A 22,208-nucleotide genomic window follows, 5' to 3' on the forward strand; every position below is an offset into this window, starting at 1 on the left:
TGGTTATCATCATATTCCTCTTTTGAGCATTCACTGGTAACAAAAAAAATATACTGCAAGTCCGCTAAAGTCAAGGCACTTCTTAAATGAAAAGAAGAAATCTAATCTAATAAAAGTAATAAAATGTTGTGCTTTTTTGTATGGTTTACCTGACTGGCATTAATAGTTTAGCACTTTTGGGAGGGGCAGATCTTTCATATAGTTTCAAACAAAACTATAAAAAATATTATTAAATACAAAAAAAATCATCAGATGTTATATGTCTGTTTTCTTTTTGATTTTCTGTGCAAAACATGCATACATGACGGTAGTGTACCCTTCTCGATTCTAGGGTGGGGGCAACTTTTCCACTTTGATCTACGTAGACAAAAGGAGAACCCAAACCCCTCCACCAAAAAGTCCCGGGAAAAATGTTTTTTTGTCTGTTTGTCTGTCCATTTGACATAGCATGACATGATTGTATCATTTTAAAGATAATACTCAACACTCATGTTGACTGAAAAGGCAAATAAGATCTATGTCATTAAAAAAACGAACAAAAGTGGTTTTGTTTTTGTTTGTTGTAACGTGACTTGATCATACTATTCTTAATTGTGTTGGGTGACAACCTTTCCAATTTTGCCTCAAATGGCAAAAAGAGAAAATAATTTGAACAAAAAATAATCAAGAAATGCCGTATTTTAATTTGTTTGGTAGTCTGTCCTTTAAGCTTAAAGCAGTGTTTTTCAACCACTGTGCGCCGCGAGATACAGTCTGGTGTGCCGTGGGAGATTATCAAATTTCACCTATTTGGGCTAAAAATATTTTTTACAATCCAGTAATTATTGTCTGTAAATTATGTGTTGTTGTTGAGTGTCGGTGCTGTCTGGAGCTCGGCAGAGTAACCGTGTAATACACTTCCATATCAGTAGGTGGCAGCCGGGAGCTAATTGCTTTGTGGATGTCGGAAACAGCGGGAGGCAGCGTGCAGGTAAAAAGGTGTCTAATGCTTAAACAAAAAATAAACAAAAGGTGAGTGCCCCTAAGAAAAGGCATTGAAGCTTAGGGAAGGCTATGCAGAACAAAACTAAAACTGAACTGGCTACAAAGTAAACCAAAAAAAAAGAATGCTGGACGACAGCAAAGACTTACTGTGGAGCAAAGATGGCGTCCACAATGTACATCTCCGTACATGACATGACAATCAACAACGTCCCCACAAAGAAGGATAAAAACAACTGAAATATTTTTGATTGCTAAAACAAAGTAGATGTGGGAAATATCGCTCAAAGGAAGACATGAAACTGCTACAGGAAAATACCAAAAAAGAAGCGCAAGACAAGAACTAAAACACTACACACAGGAAAACAGCAAAAAAGTCTAAATAATTCACGGCGTGATGTGACAGGTGGTGACAGTACACCTACTTTGAGACAAGAGCTATATTGATGCATGCTTGGTTATGGTTTAAAGTCATATCCAACATTTGCGACAACAACTTTTTATTGTTTCGTTTTTTAATGATTTCTGCTGGTGGTGTGCCTTTGCATTTTTTCAATGAAAAAAATGTGCCTTGGCTCAAAAAAAGGTTGAATAACACTGGGTTAGAGGACAGCTTCGATTATAAACTCAAATGACAAAAACATCTTTATTGTTACAATTTTTACTCATTTCCTGTAAATCAACACCCCCCCTTTCTCTTTGTTTCAGATGTAATAACCGGACCCAGTGTGCCGTTGTTGCCGGCCCGGATGTGTTTCCCGACCCCTGTCCTGGAACGTACAAATATCTGGAAGTCCAGTATGAATGCGTGCCCTTCAGTATGTACTCCCTCCTTTTCTCTCAACATTAATTTCCTGCTCTGTGACTCATCAAGGCTCTCTTTATTAGTGCAATACACTGAATGGGATGACGAGCGCTGATATGACCTCCATGTTTACATGTGTAGAAATCATCACGTTATTACCATGGCGGAAATGTTTATCCGTTGATGTGACATCCAGTCGAAACTAGCTGTTAATGGAAATAGAGGCTATTTTTTTTTTTTTTTTAGAGTCAAGCGCTAAGAGACTGGAGTTGTATCCTCCAAGGTTGATTGATACCAGAGGCTTGTTAGACTTTAAGCCAAGTGAACAGACTCCTACTGTACTTTAGACCTACACCCAGACAGAAGTTACTTTAGGGCTACAACATGTTGTTAATTGGGTGGTCGCCTCCAAAGTACCACCTCTTTACCCTCTAGTCTAGACTTTAAGGAAAAGAAATGGACGCCTTTTAGTCGGAATTCAAGTGTTATGCTCCAAGATACAGTCTCTGTACGTCTTGAGACGTAGACGTCTACTGTTTGTTTATTTGAGACACGCAAACAGACCACTACTATACTTAAGACCCACTCTGTCACTTTAGGAGGGTATACAATTTTATCAGTGGGTGTTGCAACTTAGGCCATAAAAGTGAACCTTTGTACTAGTGTACCTTTGACTTTTACCAAATATTTTGCACCTTTCGACATAGAAACCATCTCCTACTGGATTAAAAACTTACCCTGTGTTAGTCACTTTAAAAGGAAAGGGCTTCTCTTAGAAATACGTCGCTTTAGGACTGCAGAATCTGGGTGCCCTCCAAAGTAATGCCTCAGTTCCCCTTGAGATGTGTACAGTGGGGCAAAAAAGTATTTAGTCAACCACCGATTGTGCAAGTTCTCCCACTAAAAATTATGACAGAGGTCTGTTATTTTCATCATAGGTACACTTCAACTGTGAGAGACAGAATGTGAAAAAAAATTCAGGAATTGATATTGTAGGAATTTTAAAGAATTTATTTGTAAATTATTGTGGAAAATAATTATTTGGTCAACCATTCAAAGCTCTCACTGAAGGAAGGAGGTTTTGGCTCAAAATCTCACGATACATGGCCCCATTCATTCTTTCCTTAACACGGATCAATCGTCCTGTCCCTTTAGCAGAAAAACAGCCCCAAAGCATGATGTTTCCACCCCCCATGCTTCATAGTAGGTGTGGTGTTCTTGGGATGCAACTCAGAATTCTTCTTCCTCCAAACACGAGGAGTTGAGTTTATACCAAAATGGATACATGGATGATACAGCAGAGGATTGGGAGAATGTCATGTGGTCAGATGAAACCAAAGTAGAACTTTTTGGTATAAACTCAACTCGTCGTGTTTGGAGGAAGAAGAATACTGAGTTGCATCCCAAGAACACCACACCTACTGTGAAGCATGGGGGTGGAAACATCATGCTTTGGGGCTGTTTTTCTGGTAAGGGGACAGGACAATTGATCCGTGTTAAGAAAAGAATGAATGGGGCCATGTATCGTGAGATTTTGAGCCAAAACCTCCTTCCATCAGTGAGAGCTTTGAATGGTTGACCAAATACTTATTTTCCACCATAATTTACAAATAAATTATTTAAAATTCCTACAATGTGAATTTTTCCACATTCTGTCTCTCACAGTTGAAGTGTACCTATGATGAAAATTACAGACCTCTGTCATCATTTTAAGTGGGAGAACTTGCACAATCGGTGGCTGACTAAATACTTTTTTGCCCCACTGTACATTGAATCCTACTGTGAAGTGAACATACTATACTGTACAAGAAATATCACTTGAAGGTACTGTACATAAATCAGCTCCAACTGTATTTCAGACCTGCTCTCCATCAGTTGTCAATTTAAGTTCTGCTTCCGATGTGTTGCACCTTAAAATACAGAAATGGACTTGTACCATAATTCAGTCCACTTCAGGGTATCCTACCTTGTTAGCAAGGTGTTATCCCCTAAGGTACCGCCTCCGTTCCCTTTGAGGTGCATACACTGACTCCTACTGTAGTCTGGACCTGCGCTGAGAGAAAAGTCACCTTAAGGGACATAAATCAACTCCTACTGTACTTCCAAAACCACTTCCTGTCACTTTAGGTACTGCTTCCCCACTTTTGACTTTTACCTGATGTGTCGCACCTTAAAGGGGAACTGCATTTGTTTGGTATTTTGCCTATGGTTCACAATACTAATGACAAACAAGAAACAAAGTGTTTTTGTTTTTTTGCATTGTAATTTGTAGAAATCGTCTCGTTCTTGGTGACTGCTTGGTGCAGCTAATGGGAGCAATCCATTCTGCTGCTAAATCCCTTTAAAAATACATCCAAAAACCGTCAACAATACTTAATTTACGCATCTAAGTTCTGTAAACTGTATAATAACCTGTAGCTGTGGCGACATTGTTATTTTAACAGTGAACACTGTTTAACTGTGAACACTCTTTTTAGTCTTGGGACAGCATGCTACGGCATTAGTCGTAAGCTAGCTACGACAAGAGATTAGCTAGCTTTTACATCAACAGCTGAATTGCTTTTGAGTTTGTAATGCACAAAACAGTGCAATTGGACACTAGTCTGCACTGACGGAAAAACAAGAACAATCATATTACAGTATCTCAGTCTGTAAAGTATGAGCCTACATTTCATGTATGGTTTGGCAGTGTATGTAGTAATAATAACATGCATCGTGTATCATGGTCAATGTTATATCCATGTTCCACCCTTATACCCGCAAGTCATGTCGACCTCACTCTCTCGGCTTCCTTCCTCTCCAACGTTTCACCTTTTGTTGTTGCTCGCTTCAGTAAGCAGCAGTCTATCCTCCGTATATTCAGCTTCAAAAAGATAAGGTTGTGAATCCTCATTTGTCCAAAAATAGTACTCTACCTTGTCTGTTACCAAGTCTGCCATGATTACAACACACTCGCGTTTCCAAAAAGGAGGAACAAGTTTGAAATAGCACTGCTATGTGAACAGAAATAAATGCGCTGAGGAAAGAACTTGTAATGCATAAAATACTGTACATACTTTTACATATTGTTAAGAACGTGTCTGTTGTTACATCATATATAAACTTATAGTGTGTTTATAAAATGTTGATGGAGGGTTTTTAAGTTGTTTTAGAGGCTTTCAAAGCTACAACTGTGACTCCCATTATCAGCATTTTGCAAAGGTTTTTTTTTAATCACCGTTTGAATCCTAAAAATAAATACATGTTTGTATAATGATTGTGAACAAAAATTCCACAAAAAGTGCAGTTCCCCTTTAAAGTACATACATTGACTCCTAGCTTTCTTCAGTCAATTTAGGGGCACACAACCTTGTGAGGAAGGTACCCTCCCACTGCACCCGTTGTATCCTCCAAGGTACAGCCCCTTTACACTTGACCAGACTTCTTGCACCTTTCTACCTATCCCGAGAGCTTATGCATTTTTTTGCAATGATATCCTGAATAAGATCCAAAAACCTTTGGTTAGTTCTCTTTACGTTCCTTGTTTTTGAGTTTCCAATGCAAGCTTGTTTACGTGGCCAAACGTCATAGCTAACAGCAATCTGTGGCAGCGCACAGAACAGAAGATGGTCAAAGTCATCATCAGGCAAAGGAAATGACAGTGGATCAGGCACACTCTAAAGGCAGGGGTCACCAACCTTTTTGAAACCAAGAGCTACTTCTGGGGTACTGATTAATGTGAAGGGCTACCAGTTTGATACACACTTAAATAAATTGCCAGAAATAGCCAATTTGCTCAATTTACCTTTAACTCTTTGTTATTATGAATAATTAATGATATTTGTCTTTGTGGAAACACTGATCATCTTAATGATATCTCACAATAAATATATATTTTTGATGACATGTTTTAAATAGGTTAAAATCCAATCAGGCCAAGAGGTCAACACCACATGTCACAGAGCGGTTTCAGAAAAGTAATACATTAAAACATACATTTTAAAATGCATAAAAGAGAACTGTAAAACAATAAAGATTTGCACCTTTTAAAAACACATGCACTGTGCAAAAGGCTCCCGCTGTCTGTCCCTCAGGACAGAACAGAAGGCTCCAAAATGGAAGTAGTTCAGAGAGTTTCAGTTTCGTCTGCAATGCATACCATGCCAGAGGGGCAGCAATGCCAAAAGCACTTTTGCCAAATTCAGTCTGTACATGGGGAACAGTTAAAACATACAAATTGTTAGAACGTAATGCATAAGAGCTGTTTTTCTTTGTAACAAGGTACATAAGTATGGAGGCATTAAACCTAAAATAGCCTTAAAAATGATAGTCAATCAATGTGTGGTATCTGCGTGCACTCAATGAAGATAAGTCTGCTTTCATATACGGTTGACAGTGGTGGGCGAGACCACAACAGACAGTAACAAATCTTAGTGCTAAGTGAAAAACAGTGTCCAAGGACTGGAGGCATTTAAATAAAGCTCGTCTCCATAATCAATTACGGGCAAGATAGTCGCTGTCACCAATTTCTTTCTGACTTTAAGAGGGAAGCAGTTTTTATTTCTGGGAAAAAAAAAAAAAAAAAAAAAAAAAAGCTTTACTCTAAGCTTAGAGACCAGGTTGTTAATATGGGCTTTAAATAAAAGCTCCTGATCAGAAGTAGAACCCAAGTGCTTATAATTTAATACCTGCTCTATAAGGTTTCCATTTGATGTTACAATACTTGGAATATTTTCCAGTAGCATCCTTGAATGAGAGAAAATCATTAGCTTGCTTTTATCTGTATTTAAAACCAATTTAAGATCATACAAGCCAGCCTGGATGACATCAAAGGCAGCTTGTAAAAACTAAAAAGCCTGAGTGACGGAGGTTGAATGGTATATTGCATTTGACAAATTATTGCAAAGATTATTTATGTACCTAGAAAATAAAATGGGCCCCATCACTGAGCCTTGCGGGACTCCTTTGGTAATGTCCAATAATGAAGAAGTCGTGCCAGCCAAATGTACACGTTGTGTTCTGCTGGAAAGATAGTTTGTGAACCAAGCAGCTGCATTATTTAGATAATCCAATGTGATGAAGGGCTTGAATTAACAGACTGTGGTCTACTGTGTCAAATGCTTTTGATAAATCAATAAATAGGGCGACACAATATTTCTTGCTGTCTACAGACTCGATTAAATCATTTAGGACCTTAAGTGCAGCTGCAACAGTGCTATGCTGTTTTCTAAAACCAGATTGAAACAGAAAAAAAAACTGTTTGATTCTAAAAACACCTTTATCTGGTTACTGATCTTCTAAAACAATTTTGCTGGAATGCATAATTTAGAAAATTGGTCTGTAATTATTTATATTTGTCGGTTAACCCCCTTTTAGCAGGGAAAGAACAAAGGCTGATTTGCAGATTTTTGGAATGCTTTTACTTCTTAGACTTAGGTTAAAAATATGCGAGAGAGGCTTGGCATCAAAGTCAGCAGCCAATTTTAAGAAAAAGGGTTCAATTTGGTCAGGTCCTGCTGCTTTAGTTGTGTCCTGGCTCTTTAGTGCACTGTTTAAGTCAGATACTGATACAGATGTGAACTCAAAAGTGCAGGTGCTGCATCTATTATATTAACATCAGTTGTACCAACATTTGACAATTGAGGATTCAACGACTCAAACAAGGACCCGGCAGAAACAAGAAACTCATTAAAACAATTTGATATTGTCAAGACTTGGACTTTGGAGCAGCTTACTGCAAGGATCTCACAGCTCGCTGCGATGAATGTTCTCCCGGGGTGCAAATTGACTTGACCGAACACGATGTGAAGGTAATGACAAGATTTAATTAATTACTCAAAAAGTACCAAACAAAAGGCGCGCACAAGGCGGAGGTAAAAACAACTTTGGACATGAAAGATGAACTAAAAAAAACTCACTAAACTGTGGACGAAAACACTTACTGGGACGTGAAAAAACGAGCATGGATAATGTCAGGGGTATCAAGAGTATATCAAGGGTGATGTCGCCAGGCTGACTACCTGGTAACTATGGCTTAAATAATACAGACATGATTAGCAACAGGTGCGTGAGTCCGAACACATGACAGGTGAAATTAATGGTTGTCATGGTGACAAAACAAAGAGTCCAAAAACCAACAGAACATAACCAAACAAAACATGATCGATCACAAAGACATGCCAGATATAGCTGTCTTATCAGAAAAAGTATCAAATTGAGTTATTAAATGACTTGGAAAGCCATTTGTTGTCACATGATTTAAAGTAAGCTTTTATGTTTTGCAAAAACGTTTTGGGGTCATTTATGTCTTTTGCATTCCATCCATCCATCCATCCATTTTCTACCGCTTGTCCCTTTTGGGATCGCGGGGGGTGCTTTTGCATTCATGCAGGTAAAAATCAGACTTGGCTCTCTTAACAAGCCAAGTACATTTATTTCTAAGCTGGCGAAAGCTGAGTCAGTCAACTTCTGTGTTTGTTTTTCGAGCCCTGGCCAAAGCAACGTCTCCCTCTTTGAGAAGGTTTCCAATTTCAGAGGAAAACCTTCCGACCTTTAACTCTAAATTTTCCAAAGGGAGCATGTTTATTGGCTATACGTTGAAATTCATTATATAAGTATTTCAAGGCTATTGCAACATCATCAATTAAAGCAACTTTGTTCCACTAAAAGACAGCTAAGTCGTATATAAAAGCTGGGAGGCAAAAGTTTTTAATATCTCTTTTGCATGTAATAGTGGGTTTTAGTTTTGGTAGCTCGCAGTTTCTTAGAGCTGCAATTGTACAATGATCACTTGAAGTCATTGACAAACACGGCAGTATCCGTGTACTTAAGGGGAGCGCTGGTTAGAACCAGATCAAGTAAAGATACGTTTTTAGTATTGGGTCAAGTTGGGGGAAGTGATTGATTTAAATTTAGTGAAGAGCTTTAAGGTTATCAGAAGAGGAAGTCAACCCGTCAAAATGTAAATCACCAACCAAGAGAAGTTCACTAGCATTTAACCCACTCTCAAAGTATGCAAGAGAGGCAAGGGCTTCGGTGGAGGTGTATAACACCCTACAATTGCGAGGGGTTGGCCATGCGAAAATTCAAGCTGCAGGGCAAGGAGTTCAAATTGTTTAGTGATTGACAGTGATGATAATAAGGTAACATTAAATTTGTTTTTTATATACTTGGCCACTCTTCCACCTTTTTCGAGGACGATCGCATCGGAAAATATATCCATTTATAGCAATGTCCTTGTCAGAGACTGCTTTACTTAGACAGGCTTCTGATAAGATAAGGATGTCTGCATTGGTTGTTAGAATCCAGATTTTGACGAAGTCGAATTTTGGCAGTAGACTTCTAATATTTGAATGAATAATGGGCCTTGGCTTGGTTGCACATTGCTTGATAGCAGAAGTAAGACCAGTATAGAGATTGTCCGTTTCATATTGCAAGGTAACCGGATGAAAACATTACTTGGCTTCACATTGTCAACATTTGTAATTTCAGAAGGAGTAAAACTTCTATTTAACACAGAAATACACCATAAATGAAGCTGGTTAGAACACTTTAGCACTGACCCACATGAGGACATCAGTAACCTTTGTGTAAATGTTGTAGTTTCGAAGGACCAGGTGACTGTTATTGCGTTAGGTAGAGTTAAAGGTTTGTGGAGCACCTGGTCAGGTACCCCACTACAATTGCGGAAAACCAGTCCAGGAAAAAGCATTAATATTAAATAGAGAGCTTGCTTCAAAGTCATTGTTAAATTGTTTTACTACCCACTCGTGTTGAAACGATACCAATATTTTGGTACCGGTACTAGAATTATTTAGCTACATCTCGGTACTTTTCTAAATAAAGGGTACCACAAAAAAACTGCATTATTGGCTTTATTTTAGCAAAAAAATCTTGGGGTACATTGAATATATGTTTTTTATTGCAGTTAGTCCTTAAATAAAACAGTGAACATACAAGACAACTTTTCTTTTAGTAGTAGGTAAACAAACAAAGGCTCCTAATTAGTCTGCTGATGTATGAACATTAACATATGGTGTTATTTATCGTTCTATTATTTTGTCAACATTATTATGGACAAGTGGTAGAAAATTAATTATTAATCTACTTGATAATTTACTGTTAAAATCTGCTTACTTTCTCTTTTACTATGTTCTTTTAATTTTCATGAGGGAACTCTCCTGAAGGAGTCAATAAAGTACGGTCGGTCGGTCGGTCGGTCTACACTTCTGTAAAAATGTATTAATCACTTATTCTTCTGTTGTTTGATACTTTGTTAGTTAAAATTAAACTTAAAGTACCAATGATTCTCACACACACACAGTAAGTGTGTGTGTGGTTACAGGATCATACATTGGTCATATTCAAAGTCCTCATGTGTTCAGGGACATATTTCCTGAGTTTATGAACATAATGTACATTTTTAAAAAACGAAAGATGTTGTGATGCCAAAAAATATTGATGTAATCATAGTAGTATCAACTAGATACAGTACGTGCCTGCACTTGATATCATTACAGTGGATGTTAGGTGTAGATCCACCCATGGCGTTTGTTTACATTTTGATGCCTTTGAGCCACGGCGTGTAGTGAAACATGTTTAGCTATTCCTCGTCCTGCAGGGATGATACTTGTAGGAAATGTACTTTATTTGTCGCCATGGAGACCAGGATTGGTGATTTAGCAGTAGCTAAAACACTGCCGACGGCGGATGGACTTTAGCCGCTAACTAGCTAGCCATGTCTTAAGCACCTCTTCCTGAGGGCGTTTCCGTGTTATAACTTCACCTTTATCATTAGTTTTTTAGCCAAAATGTGTCCGTTCTCCCTTTTCTGTCTACACAGTCACAGTTTGTTTGTATGTACACTGTGATTGTGCACTGCTGAACATGCCCCTCTGATCGTAAACCAGCAATGTCAGGATGTGACATTGATGCAGGCGAGGGGGGGTTCGAGACCGGTACGTTTCAGATGCGGTATAGTACCGAAAATGATTCATTAGTATCGCGGTAGTATACTAATACCGGTATACCGTACAACCCTACTACCTACCCAGGTCCAATTTTGGAAGTTAGAAGGCAAAGCTAAGGCTAGCAGCGACCCAGCTTTAGTCAGTCTGAAGCTCGGATAGATCCAGGCTATAGCAGATGGAAGGCCACAGCCACAGGGGTATCTCCTCCCCTAGTGCACTTTCTAGATTACCTTTAGGCAGAACCTTTATGAAGACCCATAAACATGTCCAATAGATGGCATTGGTCTCCGCCCTCTTTGATTGCGCCGCTCCCCATCTATTTTCTTAGTGCTTTATTGAAACCTTTCACCGAAGCAACAGCACCTCCCCAGAAATTCAGACAGTTGCTAATTCAATCTGCACATTGAGGAAATTGACCAACATTGTCGTAAAAACTCTGGAAAAATAAATGTCCTCCCAAAAACGAGCAGGAACGGGTTAACAACACAACATTTTAGCGTTTTCTTTGGGCTATTATGGCTTATTTGCTTTACCTATCACTTGTTCAAAGTTATGGTAGCCTAAAATGTTTTATTGATTTTACTATTAGCGACTAACCAAATAATTAATGTTTAACTGAAGCTAACGGATATTTGCTGAATTCGTAATTTGAACAAAGTATTTGTTAAAACTAAAAGAAAACCAATACACACATTTGGTTAGCGGGCATTAAGGGGTTAACACTATATGTGTTAAACTACTGCCAAAAAACAGAAGAAGTGGGATTTATTAAGATCTGCTGTTTACTACTCTTTTATTTTTTTTAGACAGGTTAATTGTACAAGTGTAATAGATATATGATGCTTGATGATGTGCACGTTCAAAATAAACTAAACCATTACTGTCGCCATATAAATACCTCAATAATCAAACATATCCAGGCATGTTTTGTTTTTTTGCCCATTTTTTAGACTCCAATGGGACACTCAAAGTTAAGGTACATTTTACACATGTTACTATTAACTAAGAGCCAACTGTTAGGTTTTACAATGCGGAAATCAAACAAATGTTTAGTTTTTACTATTAACTCCTTTTTACAATTCGGGGATATTATGGGTTGGCATGTTTGATGAGGTCATACAATTTGGAATCGTACCAAAATGTTTGGAAAAAGACAAACAAAATCAATGTGAGTACATAAAGACCTCAGTTAATCAAAAATCATTTGATTTTTAACATTACACAATTTTTTCTTTCCTTCTATTTGTGTGCCTGTTTTTGCAACACTTGTCACAATTCATTCAAGTTAAGGTGCATTTTTTTTAAAAGCATTTTTATTATTACTTACAAACTCGACAATTTTGGGAAACTAAGGGCTAGCATGTAAGATGAGGTGCGCTAAGACATTTTATCGACGATCAACTGATTTTTAACATTCTGTAAGTTCAACTTTTTTCTGTTTTATTGTGGAGTTTTTTTCGACACACGTCACGAGATATCCAAATTAAGGTACCATATTTTCCAGACTATAAGGCATACTTAAAATCATTTTTTCCCCTCAAAACTCGACAGTGCGCTTTACAACCCGTTGCACCTAATGAATGTAATAAGTTTGGTTGAGCTTACCCACCTCATTTGTTACATTGTGTAATAAGTGTGACCAGTAGATGGCAGTCAAACATAAGAGATAAGTGTAGGCTGCACGATGATGGCAATATGACTCAAATAAACAACACCAACATTGTATATATTCCATTGAAAATATAGAACATTACCAACTGTGCTCAAAAATCCATCAAAATGTTTTTAGTACGACTTTGGTAAGCTATGAAGCCGCACCGCTTGATGTGCTTTAATATTCGAGTATTGTTATGGTGTGTGTATAAAGTAAGACATATTATCTGGTGTTTTGTTTAGCAATATTATGCAAAAGAAACTTTTCTTACTTTCTGGTACCTGCCTATCTGTATTTGGGATCTGCTATATCCTGAAAAATTGCTTGCGTCCGCCTTTGTGGTCCGTGGAAACGACAAAGTCGATAAGCTTCTTCTTTTTCTCTATCTTCTTGTTCTGGGACATTCATCCTCCGCTGTTGTCATTTCTAATGTAATGTAGTGTAAAGTTATTACTTATATTAGTCAGTAAACTCGCCATGAAAGCACTAAAACATACCGGTGTAGTGACTTTACATCACCCACCCGAGCAACTTTAGTTTTTAGAGAGTTCCGGTCGGTCGTTTCTTTACGGGACACATTTCCTGTGTGAAGATGCTGCTGTTATTGATTTAAGTAAAGTCTGTATGTCATTAAAACCGTTTTCTATTTAGAAAAAATATATAATAATATGACTCATTTATTGCGCCCTGTAATCCGGTGCGCCTAATATAAAAAAAGATCAAAAATAAACCATTCATCAGCAGTGTGCCTTATAATCTGGTGTGCCCTATGCTCTGGAAAATACGGTACGTTGTTTTACCATAGTATCTGATTTACTACAAGAGTGTATGTTTTAGTACATGACAAATAATAACTATTTTGAGAAAACCAAAGGCCAGCTAAACCTCAAACGATAAATTGCAAAATTACGGGGTGCAAATCGTCTATGGTTCTCTGCACTTAATAGGATTTTTTGTAATAACCGAACTGCTGTTTTTTGTAAATAAGAACAGCAGAACATAGCAGGTCTCACATCCTTGCCCAAAGTTTGCAAACAAGAGCCAAGACGTTTAATCGCATGATTCCATTCATTCATTTAGCTTTGTATACTCCTTGCTTAATTACTTTTTAATTCATTTTGCTAATAATAACGAGACACCTAGCTAGCGGCCTGATGTTACCTCCAGTCCAATTAAGAGACTAGCGTGTTTTTGGCAAGCTCTGACAAGCACCTGCTTCCGATGTCTGGCCGTCTGTGTTGGCAGGTGAGACCGTAAAATGGATTCTTCCACACACGAGCATCGCTTACAATGCAGCATGCCTAATGTGGTGTGAGGATTCAGTGCCGTAGATAAACGGTGTGACCAGGACACTCATTTGTCCTGTTTTGTAGCGTGCTCCTAAAGGCAGCATGGAGGAAGAGGTAGCATTTCCGATACCTTAGCACAGGGGTGTCAAACGTACAGGGCCGGATCAGGCCGGACAGTTTTTATGCGGCCCGCGGGATGAGTTTGCTATGTATAAATATTAAACTAAAATTTTCAATGAAAGAAACAGCTGTTTTAAATGTGTCCACTGGATGACGCAGTAGCAATTCTTTGTATCTTTGTAGATGATGCTACATATGTCAGTCGAGGAAAATGATCAAACTACATAAATAACATACTGTAATTTGATTTTGAAATATTTTTTTTTCTTGATGCATTGAAAATTAACACCAATGAGTTGACTGATGAACATTATCACGTAATTGAAGTGTACCTATGATGAAAATTACAGACCTCTGTCATCATTTTAAGTGGGAGAACTTGCACAATCAGTGGCTGACTAAATACTTTTTTGCCCCACTGTATGTGTATGTATGTATGTATGTATGTATGTATGAATGTATTAGAAAAATGAAATACTTGAATTTCACAGTGTTCATGTAGTATACAAACAAAATAACAGTCCACGGCAACAAAATAAAATAACAAATTAAATAGCTGTCCACAGTACCCATGCAAATGGTGGATGGTGCTGATGGTTCAATAAATAAAATAAAATAAAATCATTAAAAAAAAAAGGTAGACGTTGCTTTGATGAGCGATCAATCTATGCAATGTTTTCTAGAAAAACAAGTAAATTAAAACATATTCTATACAACACCAGATACAGGTGCATACATAGACAGAAAATGCGTATTTCCTTTTATTTATTTATTTGATATTGTCCGTGTGGAAATCAGGAGAAATTAGTCAAGAACGGTGCCTCTGGGAGATTTTCGGGAGGGACAGTGTAATTTGTGAGGGTCGGCAAGTATGGTTCCAGGTGTGCAGCATCAAGTGTTAATTAGAGGCGGATCTCTTTAGGGAGTCTCCTTTCTAATTAGATGTCCCTCTGGTGGTTAGCGTCCACCGTTTGTTTTATCCCCACGTTGTCTGCTGGCGTTCAGTCGCTAAACATGACGGTACAATCACCTGCCAGCTTATTTCGGAGTATTTGCACCCGTTATTGGTTCAGTGCAGCCTTCTAATTACATTTTAAAAACAATTTTCCTTGTTCATTTTCGCTTCTTTTTGCTTATTTTCCCACGTTACAGACTTTTCTCGCTGATATAACAGACATTTCAGTAGCAGTAATACTGTATTCTTTTTTTGGTGCAGTCTTTTAGAAACACTAGATTGTCGTTTCACCCCTCTACTTCACTTTTGTACCTTTTCTCATTTTAGGAGAGCTTGTTTTGTTATTTGCAGCCTTTTAATGCATTTACAAAATATAAGAATGGTCTTTTTCCTTGTTGATATCACTTTTGTTTCTCGGCATAGCTCGGTTGGTTGAACGGCCGTGCCAGCAACTTGAGGGTTGCAGGTTCGATCCCCACTTCCGCCATCCCAGTCACTCTCGTTGTGTCCTTGGGCAAGGCACTTTACCCACCTGCTCCCAGTGCCACCCACACTGGTTTAAATGTAACTTAGATATTGGGTTTCACTATGTAAAAGCGCTTTGAGTCACTAGAGAAAAGCGCTATATAAATATCATTCACTTTACTTCACTCCTAGTTGTTCCAGGTTTCTTCGTTGTTGCTTCTTTGTCCTTGTTGGAACTACTTTCCTCGTTTAAGGGGAACTCAATATGGAGCTGATGGAATGTTGCTATGAATTTGCTTGTCATTTCAGACTTTTGAATGCGTTTTTAGAAATGTAGTCTTTTCCCTTGTCTGTTGCACTTTTGCTTCTTTTCTTGTTTTTGTTTGAGCTGTATCTCAATTTGGCTAACATGATGACAGTTGTATGAAGTAGTTTCAATCAATCAATCAAAGATTATTTATATAGCCTAAAATCGCGAATGTCTCAAAGGGCTGCACAAGCCACAAAGACATCCTCGGCTCAGATCCCACATCAGGGCAAGGAAAAAACTCAACCCAATGGGATTACAATGAGAAACCTTGGAGGGGACCACAGATGTGGGGCCCCCCCTACTATGGCGACCCATGCAATAAACTTAGAGTGGATCTAGATAATAGCGTGAAAGTCCAGTCCATAGTAGGGCCAGCCGTAGATCGTCTTGAGTGGAGATAAGTCAGCAGCGCACAGACGACTTCAACTGATGCACAGATGAGTGGTCCATCCCGGCTCCCGACTTCGAACAGCTAGCACGTCATCTGTTGTCGCTTAGTTTAGTGCAGACTTTCAAAAAAAGACATGTTTCCTCCTGTGTCACATTTTTGACTATTTCCTGTATTACTTAGTATTCCTTTTTTTGTTTATTTAATTGTTTTTAATATTAAAACAACTCAATATTTTTTCTTTGCCCATGTCTACTTATCTTGTTATTCTCTTTTTCCTTGTTTTTGCTAAATGTTGTTGAGAACTGTTGAAGTGGATATCGTGGTATTTGCAACATAACATGTTTAGTGTAGCTTTTTAAATGGATTTTAAAGCAGGGAATTGTCTTCTTTTTCTTCAATGGACGTATTTCCTTGTTTGTTTGTTGACTTGCCTTTTGTATGCACTTAATGTATTTTCTTGTCCAGTGTTTTTTCTTCTTGCATTTTTTTTTTCATTACTTTTTTGTGATTCATTTTTCTTTTTAAGACTCCGAGCACAATCTGCTACATTATTTGGCTTGTTGCAGATTTTTAAAAACAAATATTTGTCCTTGTCTACTTCACTTTTGCATCTTTCTTTGTTCTTCCTCATTTTGGCTTTTTACCTAAATTAGTGAAATCTGCAGCTATTTTTTATGTTGAATTTGCTACATTTTAGACAGGGACTAAAGGTTATTTTGATTCCAGTATGTTTTAGTTTCAGTTCACTCTCCTTGCTTCAATGTCCCGCTGTTTTTCGGCACAGCGTGAGCGCTCTGGACAGGGGCAATCGCCAAGTCCTTGTGCCTGTCCGTCCCTTAAAAAAGCCCCCTGCGTTGTCAAGGTTATAGGACAGCGCCATCGTGGCACAAGCGACAAGAACAAAGCGAGTACTGTCGAGAAATGTAGCAACGAGGAAAATGACGGCACAAAGAAGGATCCAGCGAGACTATGTCCTCCCCATCCTTAGGCACATGCTATTCAAAGCCTCCGTAATTTGTGTCATTAATTAAAAAGATGATGGGTCTGTGTTAAGGGGGTGGAAGGGAATATGGCCGCCCCTTCTTCATGAATCTCTATTAGCCACCTAATGACACCATTCTGATACCTCTCTCCACCATTAACGTGAAATTGGGAAGCGTTAATTATTCAAGTGGAAATCCATACAGCTGTTAGCGGCTGTATGCTAAGTAGGAAATAGACTTATTAAGATTGATCAATGCATAAAGATTCAAGGGTTTAGCTGCTTTGTTGTTGATAATTTTTAAATATTTTTGCTTTTTAAGTCTTGAGATAATTAATACAATTTCTGCTTCACTGTGCCCTATTTTCTGTTACGATCCGTTGCCTGGATCATGTTTGGTTCCGTTAGTTTGACGACCTCAGTTCTGTTTTCAGCACCCTTCGGTTTGTGTTTAGTTGCCATGACTGCAGATTAGGTTCACCTGCCTCTGATTAGTGTTCGGGACGCTCACCCGCTCCTGGGCACTAACCTTAGAGCAACTTATTCCTGTTTTTCGCCACAGTTAGTCTGGCTTCCTTGTTTGCACTATGTAACATTTAACGACATCTATATTTTTGAGTTTTGATTTCTGTTTGTATGCGAAGCTTCCGTGCTAGCCTCTTCCTTAGCTTAACCGTGCTAAGTTAAAGTACCAATGACTGTCACGCACATACTGGGTGTGGTGAAATTTGTCCTCTGCATTTGACCCATCCCCTTGATCACCCCCTGGGAGGTGAGGGGAGCAGTGGGCAGCAGCGGTGCTACGCCCGGGAATCATTTATGGTGATTTAACCCCCAATTCCAACCCTTGATGCTGAGTGCCAAGCAGGGAGGTAAAGGGTCCCATTTTTATAGTCTTTGGTATGACTCGGCCGGGGTTTGAACTCACAACCTACCGATGTCAGGGCGTACATTCTAACCACTAGGCCAGTGGTTCTCAAATGGGGGTACGCGTACCCCTGAGGGTACTTGAAGGTATGCCAAGGGGTATGTGAGATTTTTTGAAAAATATTCTAAAAATAGCAACAATTCAAAAATCCTTTGAAAATATATTCATTGAATAATACTTCAACAAAATATGAACGTAAGTTCATAAACTGTGAAAAAATATATAACAATGCAATATGTGTGTTGACAGCTACGATTTTCGTGGACATGTTCCCTAAATATTGATGATAAAGATTTCTTTTTTTGTCAAAAAATTTTTGGAATTAAGTTCATGAATCCAGATGGATATCTATTACAATCCCCAAAGAGGGCACTTTAAGTTGATGATTACTTCTATGTGGAGAAATCTTTATTTATACTTGAATCACTTCTTTATTTTTCAACAAGTTTTTAGTTATTTTTATATCTTTTTTTTCCAAATAGTTCAAGAAAGACCACTACAAATGAGCAATATTTTGCACTGTTATACAATTTAATAAATCAGAAACTGATGACATAGTGCTGTATTTTACTTTGTATTTTTTTCAACCAAAAATGCTTTGCTCTGATTAGTGGGTACCTGAATTAAAAAAAATTTCACAGGGGGTACATCAGTGAAAAAAGGTTGAGAACCACTGCACTAGGCCACTGAGTAGGTTACTCAGTGGCCTAGTGGTTAGAGTGTCCGCACGCTTGTTTTGTTTTTCTGCATTTCCTACGTGATTTATGCAAAAAAAAATCATTGTCTCACCTGCACTTTGCCCCCTGAGTTTCCTGCTGCATTTTTGGAGAACGATCCGCGCAGTAAAATGTGACCCCGTCGTTACATTTTCATAAGTTATAATTGGGTTATACTTGTATAGCGCTTGTCTACCTTCAACATACTCAAATGCACTTTGACACTATTTTCCACATTCACACAAACATTCGCACACTGATGCCGGGAGCTGCCATGCAAGGCCCTAACCACAACCCATCAGGAGCAAGGGTGACGTGTCTTGCTCAAGGATTGATTGATTGATTGAAACTTTTATTGGTAGATTGCACAGTACAGTACATATTCCGCACAATTGACCACTAAATGGTGACACCCGAATAAGTTTTTCAACTTTTTTAAGTCGGGGTCCTTGTTAATAAATTCATTGTAAGGACACAACAGACGTGACTAGGTTGGTCGAAGGTGGAGATCGAACCAGGAACTCGCAGGTTGCTGGCACGGCCACTCTACCAACTCCGCCACGTACCCCCCCCTCATGCCCAACATGTTATTGTATTGTCAGTAATGGCAACGGATATCGGAAAGTTTGGGATTTTTAAAGCATGAAAAACTATTGTTCTTGCCAAAACTATTGTTTTTGCACTTTTGTGTATTCCCCCATTTAAAGAGTAGTTCTGTACTGTGATTCCAATATGGGAAATGTTATGACCAGTTTGATGTTTTCATCTTAAAGGGGCCCTATCATGCTCATTTTCGCCAACTTGCTCACATTGTAGCATTGGTCTGATCAAGCTCTCCACTCCCGCCACACGCACCTTTCAACCGCTGTTTTGCTAAAAGTTTCCAGCAAAAAGTTATGAAAATTTGGATATTTGATATCATTGGATGAATATTGGGAATCCAGCATCAAATTGTGCTTTGTTCAAGAAACAGCTCTCCGTTAAGTAGCAAGTGCGGAGCCTTTTTTTTACACTCCCGAAAATCAAAAATCTTAGTCTATCATTGCTGTTTCTTCAACCAAAAAACAGAAAGGAAAACGCGACAAACCGTACCAAATATGTACAGTACTAAGTGGCCGTTGACTTCTGCTGGGCACCTGGCAAGTTGCCATACATGCACTCCCTGTAGTTGTGATGTGAGAAAAAGTTATTGTGGAAATTTGTGAAGATCCCATTCTCGACAATTTTCAGTACTTAGGAGTGGCATAAAAATGAAGTTCGGTATAACTTAAAAACATGGAGAATTTCCCAAATAGAGGTGAGTTGTCATGGGGGTCGTGGGCAACAGGAGATATTTTTACATTTTTGTGTCTACACTCTAGTGTTCAAGTTAGAACTATACACAAGCCCGCAGCTGGGTGGCAGCAGTTCTCAATTTAATCAACAAGTTTCCTGTTCTACCCAGTAGGAGTAGTAAGTACACAGGAACACACATGTACAGAGCTAATGGAGGTGCAGAGATGGACTTTGTGACAGGAACAAAGAAAAAAAGGGTCGAGATCAGCAGAAAGTGGAAAAATAAGTGCTGATAAACAGAATACAAATACCTGGAAGTAGGAAGAAGCATACATAGCCTTGGGATTCATGGTAACTACAGTATGTAATATAAAACATAAATATATAATGATAAACAGATGTAACAATATAAAGCAAATTTTAAAATATTTATAAACACAACATATACATATTGAGTTATCCATCCATCCATTATCTACCGCTTGTCCCTTTCGGTGTTTGAAAATACAAAATAAATTAATGCAATATTACAAAATATGTGAGAATAATAGTAATAATAGCAATGGATAACATACATTTAAAATCTTAAGAAGAGTTCAACTTGATCAGTAAAAATCCTGATTTAGTGTCAGATTGCATTTCTTATTGGCAGATTGCCATGCCCATGTCAGCTGTTTTATGATTTCAATCAATATATTCTCATCTGTAGAGCAGTTCTGTTATGTGATCACGATATGAAGTAAAGTTATGACATATTTGGTGTTCATCTTAAGGTATTTAGTCAAAACATCAACTAAGTGTATTTCCTGGTCTGAGCAGTAATTGTGATTCAACTATGAGAACGTTTTACTATATGTCTAAAATTTTAAAGTTGAATAACATTGACTACTCTATTTGCATCATATAGTCATCTGGAGTTGTACGTATATTGTGATTCCAACTAAAACTGTATTTCCTTGACTATTTGATTCGTACATGGGAAAGGTTCATTACATGTTTGCTTCAAAAAATGGTTCAAAAACATTCATTTTTGGAATACTTGTTTGTGGATGTACGTGTTGCAGATTATTTTGTATTTTGATTATTGATTTTAATGTATTAATCTGTCTTTTCTCTTTCTTCCCATCATGCCTCAAAACAGAAGTGGAGCAAAAAGGTAACTAAATGCCAATAATTGTCTTTATTATTATTATTATTACTACTATTATTAGTATTATTACTATCATTAGTGGTAGTAGTAGTATGAATACCATTCAATGTAAATATGTTGACATGGAGTAAATCTGCCTTGGATGTTTTTTTTTTGTTTTTGTTTTTTTTGCCCTTTTTGCTTCTCGGAGCTGAGCCTTATCAGCCGCATTCCATTAAAGCTCACACTATATAGGCTGATCAATAGCTTGTCCAATAAGCTGTCAGCATATTTTGATTATAGCTCTAACATGATGATGACTATAACCTTCAGGGCCTTGCTAATCAATACAAAGGAGAGATCATAGCGGCAATATTCATACCTTATCAGCTTATTCACATGCTGTTAAAGTGACTGAGTTCTGACGATAAAACTGTGTGTTTTAAGGACACAAACAACATTCCCTCGAATGGCTTAGTTGCATTTCACCTTTTGTCTTTTGAAAAAGACCAAGCATTAAATGTCACAGATGTAATTCAGCTATGGGCTATTATTGATTGGCTGTGCACTGCATTGTGTGTTGGAAAAATACCAATAACAGTTAAGTCAGTCCAAAGGAATTACAAAAATAGTATTTATGATTATTAATAATAATAATATTTAGTTTAGTATCATTTGAAATGTATTCATAAATTATTCATAGATATATTTTAGATTTTCCTAAATAAAAACAAATATTTCGATGTAGACCATATGGTAATTTTGATAATTAATTTAATGTACTTACCTATTTCATATGAACTATTTACGTTATGTTTTTATCTCCTCTTGAACGTAAACGGTAAATGGATTATACTTGTATAGCGCTTTTCTACCTTTTTTTAAGCAACTCAAAGCGCTTTGAGACTATTTCCACATTCACCCATTCACCCACACACATTCACACACTAATGGCGGGAGCTGCCATGCAAGGCGCTAACCAGGTCCCATCAGGAGCAAGGGTGAAGTGTCTTGCTCAACGACACAACGGACGTGACTAGGATGGTAGAAGGTGGGGATTGAACCAGGGACCCTCGGGTTGCTGGCACAGCCACTCTCCCTACCGCGCCACGCCGTCCCCCAAAAGTTATTCTTATACTTCTGACAAACACTGTACGGCGATTACAATGGATTTGAGAAAAGTTTGCAGTTTGAAGAATAAAATAATATGTCGAAAAATAGCAGGTTCTCTGCTTTATTTTGAAGCATTTTGTAATCATC

The 22,208-nt window shown here is 37.9% G+C and overlaps 1 protein-coding gene across 12 annotated transcripts in view; it reads left to right on the forward strand.

The window, feature by feature from the left end:
• LOC133560244 (adhesion G protein-coupled receptor L3-like) overlaps positions 1–22,208 on the forward strand; it is a 422,550-nt gene that overhangs the window by 224,161 nt on the left and 176,181 nt on the right. For 7 of the 12 annotated variants that reach the window (XM_061912545.1, XM_061912549.1, XM_061912552.1 and 4 more), the window contains exons 5-6: positions 1,690–1,799; positions 20,961–20,974. In XM_061912545.1, the coding sequence (XP_061768529.1) occupies positions 1,690–1,799; positions 20,961–20,974 (124 nt within the window). Of the gene's footprint in view, positions 1–1,689; positions 1,800–20,960; positions 20,976–22,208 lie in introns of all 12 variants that reach the window. The other 5 variants (XM_061912548.1, XM_061912556.1, XM_061912551.1 and 2 more) reach the window with 1 other exon arrangement.

The sequence above is a fragment of the Nerophis ophidion genome, linkage group LG10 (genome assembly GCF_033978795.1).
Source record: "Nerophis ophidion isolate RoL-2023_Sa linkage group LG10, RoL_Noph_v1.0, whole genome shotgun sequence".
Classification (NCBI taxonomy): Eukaryota; Metazoa; Chordata; class Actinopteri; order Syngnathiformes; family Syngnathidae; genus Nerophis; species Nerophis ophidion.